The sequence below is a fragment of the Misgurnus anguillicaudatus genome, chromosome 5 (genome assembly GCF_027580225.2).
Source record: "Misgurnus anguillicaudatus chromosome 5, ASM2758022v2, whole genome shotgun sequence".
Lineage (NCBI taxonomy): Eukaryota > Metazoa > Chordata > Actinopteri > Cypriniformes > Cobitidae > Misgurnus > Misgurnus anguillicaudatus.
In genome coordinates this window covers 14,112,080-14,123,223 of record NC_073341.2, presented here as the reverse complement: position 1 = coordinate 14,123,223, position 11,144 = coordinate 14,112,080, and the positions used below count along the sequence as shown (strand labels likewise).

The 11,144-nt window shown below is 37.5% G+C and overlaps 1 protein-coding gene across 2 annotated transcripts in view; it reads right to left on the bottom strand.

Moving 5' to 3' along the window:
• Window positions 1-294: 294 nt before the first annotated feature.
• The window catches only part of adrb3a (adrenoceptor beta 3a), a 31,773-nt gene continuing 20,923 nt past the window's right edge, over window positions 295-11,144 (bottom strand). Inside the window, exon 2 of one of the 2 annotated variants that reach the window (XM_055168724.2) lies at window positions 295-2,288. In XM_055168724.2, coding sequence (XP_055024699.2) covers window positions 2,261-2,288 — 28 coding nt within the window. In that variant the 3' untranslated portion in view covers window positions 295-2,260. The remainder of the gene's footprint in view (window positions 2,289-11,144) is intronic. The other variant, XM_055168725.2, reaches the window with a different exon arrangement.

Sequence of the window (11,144 nt, the reverse complement as noted above, 5' to 3'; positions counted from 1 at the left end):
TTTAAGTATAGATGTGTGTACCAATATGTACCTTAGAGGTACTAGATGAAATCTTTACCTGCAAATCTGTATATTTTGTTAGCGTAAAGCCCCAATGAAAGGGTACATATTTTAACATCTTTTTCTGACCGTGAAAAAAATGAAGAAGAAATTACAACTTTAAATTGCATATTGTAATAATTTCATAACTTAGTGATGAACATTATTTGGAAAACCCTGCTCAAAAATGAATTATTGTCTTTGTTTTGTTTCATTTTTTACACACAGTCACATTTATTTTGAGACACACATCAGTATCTTTAACAGTTTTTATTTATTGAATCATTTCGAGCCTTTTGGAAGCTCTTTTTCGCCTCACATACATACAATAAAACACAACTAGGAGGGAATTATGTACAACAGGCAGACCGGATTCTTGTTTGCTTAAGATGTCTAGATGTGTTTAAAATGTCATATAACACAAATTCAATCAATAAACAATAGCTCAATATAATTTAAAAACAATTATTACATTTTTACAGATATCTCTGGCTTCACTTTTACTCAGTTTTGTTATCTAACTTAATACAGTTTTTATCTGTACCAAATCATAAAAGTACATGTACCTTAAATCATATTTTTACCTTTTTGACCCTGTCAGTCTAAAGTCTCATAATCTAATAATGAAATGTGGAGCATCAAAGTCATTTCAATCTTTGTCAGTATCAAGATAACGTTTTCACAAAATGTTCTTTACATTATACTGTATTAGAAAACATTTAGCTTTTCACAAGCATTTGTGTTAAAATTACACCAGAAAACCACCATTAAACCAACATCTTAGATCATCACATTGCTCTCACATCTTGCTGATCCAGAATACAAAGTTACTAACTTGCAAATCCTTACTGAAAAGTTTTCTTTTTGGTGGGGAGGGGGTGTAGTGAAATCTATTATAGAGCGCTCTGAAACATGATCAGTGCAAACACAATCATTCCATGACAAAAATGACATTTTTTGCCAAGAATCACTTTTTGGAAAATAAATGATATCATCTATACAACAGCTTAGTGTATGCATTCCCTTATGGCCCACTATGTCAAAAATACATTCTAGCATACTAGGCTCCGGGTGCCTGCTTGTAAGCCTACATTAGTGTAAAAAAGCGATATTGTGCGTACGCAAAAATGGATTCTGGGCTGTGATGCTTATTGAAACTGGAAAAATAGCAGCATTAAACACAAGTAAACAAAAAACAAGTGTCAAAGTTAAAATATCTGAATGAATAATTTGACATTTATTGTCTGTGGGTGTTTTGCTGTGTCTGCACTGCATGAAGCGACACATGTGACCAAACCTTAAAATTCAAACTGCTGAAGCTACACAAGCTCACGGAAATTCGTAATTATTTTACAAGGTGGCTTATTCGTATGAATTTATACGTTTTAGTACGATCTGCATTCCCGCTAGTGACGTTGGATTTAGGGGTGGGGCTTCATCATTGCCGTTTTCTAATAATTGCCGTTTTTGCACAATTCACGTCATACAAATTAGTCACCTTATAAAATACTAATGAATTTCCCTATGAAGATCATGTTGGCTAAAGCTGTACTTTGGCAGTGCTTACATCTTGCCACGTTTATTGCTCACTTGCAGGGACAACGCGGAGACCCGGAAGTCTTGTAGCTTATACTGAGGTTGCTGAACTGCTTTAAATGAACAACTGCAACTTACAACTGCAGGCGTCCATCTGTACAGCACATATATATATTAATGTGGTAAGCGTCTTGCACATTCACAGCTAAAATGTGGGGAGTAAAATAAATAGAAAATAATTTAATATACGACATTGTACAAAATCTGTCTTTTATATTTGAAAACAATAACAACACGTGTGCGAATAAGCTATTAAAGTTTCAATATTGAAAAACTAAAGAGGTCCTAGAGGTCCGATTCATTGTTCGCCGTACAAACCGGAGCAACCCGGGCTGAAGTGGATCAATGTGGTACTTATCGTCTCAACAAAGTACCGGATCACTCCATTACTCGTTTCCGTAAGCAGTACCGGATCAGTCACTCTCTCCATATACCGACTGTTTGGTTGGCCCTTCCTGCCTCTGTATTCTCAGAAAAAAGTAATTTCTGGCGGAAGCTCCCCTGATGGTTTTATGGGTAATGTCTCTGGGCCCTTGCGGTCGCTGCCGAGGAAGGTCAGCCTGTGCCTGAGGTCAGTCCCTTTCTTCATTTCTTCCTCAGTTTCTTTCAGTCATTTTCGTTTGAATCAGCCATCCTGCTCCTGTAGGTTACTGCTGACAACAACAAACACAAAAATTACTTTTTCAAACCAAGACCGTACAAAACCATCTGCTGTGTGGTGATTTTTAGGTACCATTTGGCTACCTTCCCTCTACATAGACATAAGAATGTGAAAACCCCTTTGTAAACATCGGGTTTAGATATTTTATACTGCACTCATTAGTAACAGGTGCGTAAAATCAAGTAGTTTCCTTAAACAAATATTTTTACTACAAAGTGGTCCTTTTCATTTCCAGCATGACAGTGCCCATGTGGACAAAGCACGGTCCATATAGAAACAAATTAATGAGTCTGTTAGCACAAAGTACAGACCTGAACCCAGAGGAGCGGAGGCTGAACAACTAAATGCCTATGATTTTAAAACAAAGATGTTTTGGCGAATACGTATGGTTTTAGTATTTTGGTGTCCACATACCATATTTTGACCGTCCATTGGATATACTTGTTGCACTAGTATTGGTTGCTTGCACTGATTGATGAAATATAAGTAATCATTTAACAAAAGCTTTCATCTGACTTATTTACGATTGCATGCTTTTAGGGGTCATTTCTGTTGCTCAAGGGCACGAGAGTGATGCTTTAGGCATCCGTTATTTATGTCGCACTCCTTGACCTTAGACCGCCACACACCACAGCACCCCACGAAGAGAATGAGCATGTCACAAATCACTGCTTCTCAGAAGATAGAGGCACAGGAGACTCCAAAATGTTGTTTACTTTAAAACATTCAAATCTACCAAAAACTGCTGACTTTACATTTAAGTGATGTGTGTTAAATTAAGTGCACTGTCAGAAAAAATGGTCAAAAAATGGTGCCTAGCTGTCACCGGGGCCATGTCACCATTTTTAAAAAGTACACATCTGCACCTAAACAGTTTAAACTGTATTAATACCTCAGATGTACATATTGGTACCAAATAGCGCCTTTTACTACCTCAGAGGTACATATTGGTTCCAGAGAGTGCATATCACTACCCCAGAGGTATATAGGGCGGCAGCGGCTCAGTGATTCATGTAGGTTGTCTACCAACCGGAAGGTTGGTGTTTCAATCCCCGGCTTGAGCAAGACACCTAACCCCAGCTGCTCCCGACGAGCTGGATGGCGCCTTGCATGGCTGACACCGCCGTCTGTGTATGAATGAGTGGGTGAATGTGAGGCAAATTGTAAAGCGCTTTGGATGGCCATGGGTCTATTAAATTACTATAAATGCAGCCCGTTTACCATTTTGGTATTAAATAGTGCATATTACTACCCAAGAGGTACATATTCGTACCAAAGAGGGCATATTAGTTAGTACCTCAGAGGTACATACTGTATTGTTATCAAATAGAGCATTTTACTATGTCAGAGGTACATATTGGTACCAAAGAGCACATATTACTACCCCAAAGGTACATATTGGTACCAATAAGTGCATATTAGTTCCTCAGAGGAAAGGCTTTGAACCGGTTCACGGAACGAAAACGTAAACCAGAAACTTTTGATGTTTTGCAAGGAACAAAAACGAAACCAGAAACTCTCCAAAAATATATGTTCCGGAACAGAACCGTTTATTGAAAATAATGGTAACCGGTTAAAGGAATAGTCTACTCATTTTCAATATTAAAATATGTTATTACCTTAACTAAGAATTGTTGATACATCCCTCTATCATCTGTGTGCGTGCACGTAAGTGCTGGAGCGCGCTGCGACGCTTCGATAGCATTTAGCTTAGCCCCATTCCTTCAATGGTACCATTTAGAGATAAAGTTAGAAGTGACCAAACACATCAACGTTTTTCCTATTTAAGACGAGTAGTTATACAAGCAAGTTTGGTGGTACAAAATAAAACGTAGCGCTTTTCTAGGCGGATTTAAAAGAGGAGCTACATTTTATGGTGTAATAGCACTTTTGGGAGTACTTCGACTTGCCTGAAAAGTCCGCTTAGAAAAGCGCTACGTTTTATTTTGTACCACCAAACTTGCTCGTATAACTACTCGTCTTAAATAGGAAAAACATTTATGTGTTTGGTCACTTCTAACTTTATCTCTAAATGGTACCATTGAAGGAATGGGGCTAAGCTAAATGCTATCGAAGCGTCGCAGCGCGCTCCAGCACTTACGTGCACGCACACAGATGATAGAGGGATGTATCAACAATTCTAAGTTAAGGTAATAACATATTTTAATATTGAAAATGAGTAGACTATTCCTTTAATACCCTTATTTTTTCAGTTCTTTGACAAGATTTCTGTGCAATATGACTTGGTGAAGTTCACTTCCGGTCGCAGTTGACTCATCGGAGAAATTAGACGCTTGCCACCAGCAAGTAGCCTACTCAAGCACAAGTCTCTAATGCTCAATCATAAGAGGTAAATATTGTAGGCTACCAAGTATCTCAAGATGTTCGTTTTTTTAACACTAATTAGTGGTGTAACGGATCGCAGTTCATCCGTGATCCATTCCGTACAGATCACGACCCACAGTTCAGCTTGCATGCGATTCACAATTCGAGGTTTGGCACTTAACTCCTACTGTATGATGGATTTTAATTAATGCTTTCCCTTTTAAAACATGACAAATTTCAGCATCATATTTTATTTGGTACCAAAATCGAATTTAGTCATTTTCAAAAGATCTCATGAGTGATCTCTTTGGATTTAAAAGCCATGTGATGCTTTGACAATTATATCCATCTGTACCAAGCTCTGTTAGGCGTCCCTCATGTCACACCATCCACCCGTGAGCCTGACCTCGCCATCTCCACTATTTTCTTTTACTTTAAATGCCTGAGATTCTGATCCTATCTCATCTACTGTACATGTCTCCACAGGAACACGTAAACAATACTGAGCGTTTATGTGCTATCTGGTGGAAGAGGAAAAAACAAAATGAGCAATGTTCTGAGAGTGCCCGGCCCACCGCGCAACCCTTGGGGATGACATAAGATGACCGAACACATTTCCTAAATAAAGCTTTTCTGTTTTAGAAGGTGAAACAACAATACTAAAACAAACTGGATGTTCACTTTTGTTGCTTTAACTTCAATGACATCAGGTTTCAGTAAGTGTTTTACAGTGCATGGCTTGCTATGCATTTTTTCACTTGCACAATATAGCCAAGCAGAACAGAAGTCTTTAAAATGCCAATAACAATATTATCCCTTAAAAGGAGACAGGGCTGCATATTATTTTTGACACCACCCTTTTGGATTCTGGTAAATTTTGATGAATTTGACAAAATTCTTAGTTTCATACACTTTAATAAAATACTGGGTTGTTTCCCCCCATGGTTGGGTCAGATATGGATAAACCCAACAGATGGGTTGAATTTAACCTTTGCTGGGTTGTTTCAAACCAAAATGCTGGGTAGTTTCAACCCATAGTTGGGTAAAATATGAACAAATCCCACCAATGTCCACATTTGGCATAACCATGCGTTCAAACAACCCAGTATAGGATCATTTAAACCCAACAGTTTTGTTTGTTAACATTTTACCCAACCGAAGACCAAGACCATCAAAATTGGTCTCGAGACCAGTCTCTTTCCAAAAATCACACCAATCAAACAAGATGAAGCATAACATTGGTGTATGTGTTCAAGGCAAATGTGTCATTGCAAAATAAATACACATTGTCCATTTTGTAATATATATCCCAGTCATGTCCTTGACCACAGATAGCCCCATTAGCTGGATACTCACTGTAGTTAAGGTCGGTAGCACCGTAGCCTTGCTTCTGTTTTGAGTTTGGCAGATACTCTCGAGTTAGACCGCATGGAAGGGTGTTAAGTGTGAAAGGGGGGAGATTTTCATAGCTTTTCAAATGCTGTGTATTTAGTTTAAAATGTCTTTTCTTCAGTACAGGTTTGCACGGTATTGGCCACTGCTTTATTTGAGAAAACGCTCCAGTGAAATGTCAGATGTAAAACATTGTTGACTTCAGTGATTGATGAGACGAAAATATTTTAATCACGTCTGGCATCGCCGCCATGCCCAGAAAGGCCACCTGGAACACGTTTAGCATTTCTTCATTTTCAGATCTTCGCTAACTCAGCCCGCGCTCTTTCTCCTGTCATGTTTCCACGGCTGTTTTTCTTACAAACCTATTCATTAAAACGGAGAGCTTTGAGGGTTACTCGACACCATAAGGGTCAAAGGGGTCTGTTATGTTATAATTTCAAATTGGGTCTGTGCTTTTACCACTGTAATTGTTCCAATTAATCATCATACTGTATGTATGACTGAAGCATTTTCCATTTCTGTATTCATATCCACACTGTTATTGGCTGCATCCGCATATCAAAATTTGTTTCATGGTGGCACCTCAATCAGTATCTCATTCATCTCTTCCTCTCTCTTGCTAACTGTGCGCTGTTATGAATTCAGTGCCGATTAAATCACATAAGAATTCAAAGGGGTATTTTTAACCTTTTTAAGCTTTCTGATCTGCTGTGGCCTCTATTTGTCTGCCGCCATCCGTGTCAATGCGAGGAAAGTGAAAGGAGGAGCAAAAGCCGCCATCTTAGTAAAGCTGAAACTTAGCTTCCATTTCATTTCCGTTTCACAGTCGAATAAAAGATAACGTAATCATCTGGTTATTGTCCCACATCTCAAAGTGCTCCAATAAACGGTGACTATCTTTATGTTACAGATTACTGGAGGACTATGACTAAAGTTATTTCCTAAACTAAACTGTACCTGTTATGCATGAGATTTACCTTAAAGGGACATTCCACTTCTTCTTGAAAATATGCTCATTTTCCAGCTCCCCTAAAGTTTAACATTTGATTCTTACAGTTTCGAAATCCATTCAGCTGATCTCCGGGTCTGGCACTAGCACTTTTAGCATAGCTTAGCACAATCCATTGAATCTGATTAGACCATTAGCATCGCGCTAAAAAATAGACTTTCAATATTTTTCCTATTTAAAACTTGACTTAAATTGTATACTAAGACTGACAGAAAATTAAAAGTTGTGATTTTCTAGGCAGATATGGCTAGGAACTATACTCTCAAACTGGCGTAATAATCACAGACTTTGCTGATGTAACATGGCTGCAGCAGGCGTAGTGATACTACACACTGCCCGAAAATAGTCCCCTTGGTTAGTTTCAATGGCAGGGGACCATTTTCGGGCAGTGCGCAGCATCAAAATGTCTAAACTCTTTGGCTAATCTTCAGCGCGACGCCAATGGTCCAATCAGATTCAATGGATTATGCTAAGCTATACTAAAAGTGCTAGCGCCGGACCTAGAGACCAGCTACATGGATTCCAAAATGGCAAGAATGAAATATTCAACTCCAGGGGAGCTGGAAAACTAGCATTTTCCAAAAAAGTGGAATGTCCCTCCAAAGGGATAGTTCACTCAAAAATGAAGTGAATGTTCCAAACCTGTATGTCTATATTGTGCTGAACAAAAATTACGATATTGTGAAAAATGTTTGTAACCGAGCAGATCTGGGGCACCATTGGTAGAAAAATATAATACTATTGAAGTCAATGGTGCCCCAGATCTGTTGTTCAAACTATATTAATTTGTGTTAAGCAGAACAAAGAAATGTATTCAAGTTTGGATTAACTTGAGGGTTAGTAAATGATGACAAGATTTTTCATTTTCGGGTAAACTATCCCTTTAAATCTTGTTTTTCTGCTACTCTTTAATCCATTCTCTTGTAAAATAATACAAGCCCTGGATTAATGGCACCTCCATTTTTCAGGCCCTGCACTGAATCTACGAATGTTTCCGTGTGTGTCCAGAAACTCTTTGATTTGGGGCTTAGGTCTGTCAACACAGTATTACATTGCAAGATCTGAAGACTAGTATGCATGCTTGTTTTTTCTAACGCTCCATCCTTCTTGCTTAATACGTATGCATGCACAAAGACAATTAGCATTTTTGATGGCTGATATATGGTCAAATGCAAACACTCATTATGTGCTGGCTTATTTTAGGATCATTCCTAGAAATCAAATGACCCGTTCTGACCACACCTATAACAACAAACATAAGTTATATAATCCAGTCACCTACATAGAAGCGATTGAGTTTCACCTTGATTTACCCTCACCGCTCGTACTGTTTTCAATTTAGATGAATCATAGTCAGGTCATTTAGTACAATACAACTGTCACACACCGTGCCTGACAGGAAGTGAGGTCGGCATTGTAAAAAAGCATGATTTACATTAAGCTAAATAAAAGGTTTAGTTTGCACTGCGGGTAGAATATCAGTATCCTGCCTGACTTTAGGTCATTTATCAAGTTTGTCATTGGATATCCAGAAAGGCTTTCATGTACAGTATATGAAAATAATCTTATAAGAGACTGCATACATATGCTAGAAGAAACATTCCCTTTTTATAACGTGTTCACTATTTGGTTTCTCATGAGAAAAATGGCTTTGCTTGCTGACAAGTAATGATGAGTGACATTGTCCAGTGTCCGTTACTGGGCGGAAAAGACTTTCTAGAAATATCACTGAAGTGACCATTACACTGGGAACTGGAAAGTCTCGACAGGATTGGGTGACAATGCCATCTAAGGTCCTCGTCATAAAAAACCCCAAAGTGATCCAGTCGGCAAAGTTGGCACTCGTTCATCCAAGTAATATATTCCATCAGTGGACTTGACAGCAATCCAGATTTCGTTTGTTGCTTTTTGTGTGTCACAGACACATCCATCTCTTTTGTCTGGGAAGTTTAGTGTCATTAAATGTGTGCATGAATATTTGCGCAGTAATTTTAAGTTAATTCGTTCTCCAGTTCCCATTATGTGCTTCTTTGGATGTAGTTAAGCCTCATTATTCAGCACAATGGATTTCGTCCAAGACTGATTTCATGCTTCAGTACCAGCTGTATCAAACAATTACTTTATACATGTCCCAAATGTCCCTTATATCTTAAGTTAAAGCATCATGTGCCTGTTGTCCTTCTTACTCTACGCAGTTCAATCTGTTGTGACTTCAGGTCAGAGTTCAAAACAACAATATAATTCAGCCCAGTTGTTTAAACCGCAGAACTGTCATGGATGAGGAAGGGACCTAGCAAACAATTTGCTTTTACTTTTTCCCATTAAAGTCCTTACAGAGAGCCAAGGCTAATTTTAACAAAAATTAAATGATAAAGCATGATTTGTACATTTGCAAAAATATATTTAGGTACACTTTTGAGGGAAAACTGTCAGCAAATATGTTTATCTTTAACAAGTTGGTAAAAAACTTGTATTGTTTAACATTACAATGTAGAAAGTAAAAGTTGGATCGACTTAAAACATAGCTTCAGTTGGCAACACCTAAAAAATTAAGTTGTTTATATTTAAGTGAAATAATTAGTTACCAATTGAAGTAATTTATTTTTACAGTGATGCATTAGCTAACATTAACTAACAATGAACAATACTTCTATAGCATCTATTAACCTTAGTTCATGTTAATTTTTCAAAAGTTGTAACTCGCTTTAAAAAAATACTTTTAGCACTTTTTAATTTAAATTTAATTTAAATTTTCTTTACTAGTAATTTGCTTTTAATCTTAGCAATAAAATTGAATCAGCTTCAGTTATTTTAACTTTATTTTTTAGCATCTCTTCACTAGTCAAGAAATTTGAAATTAATTGTAATTGTACAAAAATTTAAGTGCAACAAGGATTTTTTACAATGTGAAAACAAAGTTCATGCACAAACATGAACAATTGCATTGACATTAACACAAGTTTATTAAGACTGAATAACTATATTGTTAGTTCATGTTAACTAATGCATTTACTAATGTATTGTGAAGAGTAACTAACAGTTCTTGGACATAAACACACTGTGAAATATACGCAGCATGAAGTTACATCAACTTGGTTTTGGAAGTCAATTCAAGCTACTATTTTTTTGACTTTTGATAAGTTTACATAACTTATAAAAACAAATTGAACTTAATTTGTTAAGTTAAGGTAACAAAAAAATATGTTGATTTCTTACAATAAATGCTGCATTTTTTCCCATGCAAGTATTTACAAAAACCCGGTCCAGCTTTTCAAATAAATGGTAAATCTTGAGACAAAGCTTTTTCAGTATCAACAGCTGGCAGACAGCTGTTTTACTCTGTTTTAACCTGAATATGGTTGACCTCTGACCCCATTTGCATACCATGCAAAACACTCAGCATTTTTTTTTCTTTACACTGTCAGAAAAAATGGTCAAAACTGTCCCGAAGCTGTCACTGGGGCGGTAAACTTTAAAAGGATCCTGTATGTACCACTTAGTTACAGATAGATATACATTTGGGTACTTTGAGATAGTAATTGGAAGGTGCAAATGTGGACCTTTTAAAAGGGTACCACCCCCGTGACAGCTAGGGAGTTTTATAGACTGTTTTTCTGACAGTCTGAACTGAATAAGGCTTAACTGAATGAATGTACTTTACACCTTTGAGACAGTTAGCACGGGCCAAACCATAAAAGACAAATGCTTCACACACCACCACACAAAAGTTCTCACCCAGTGCTTCCAAAACTAGTTTGTACTTGTTTTATGAGTCTGTGATCTGTGTTGCATGCAGTAGCAAATGACCAAATGTTCGGACACTTTAAAAACAGAGAGAGAGAGAGAGAGAGAGAGAGAGAGAGAGAGAGAGAAAGAATGCATTTTATAATATTGTGAGTTATCCATGTCCTCACCCCATAAACTGTCTATTAGCTGCCTATGCCAGTCACTGACTCAAAGATCACACTTTTAACTATTTAAAGTGTGGCAAGGCACTCCAAAAGACAGGAGCAGCTGCCCCCTCCACTTTTCATCTAAAAGCAGCGCAATTCTCGCCTCTTATGAGAAATATCTGGAAATGCCAAGATATTGACTTTTTTACGCAGCTGTTTTGGCCGA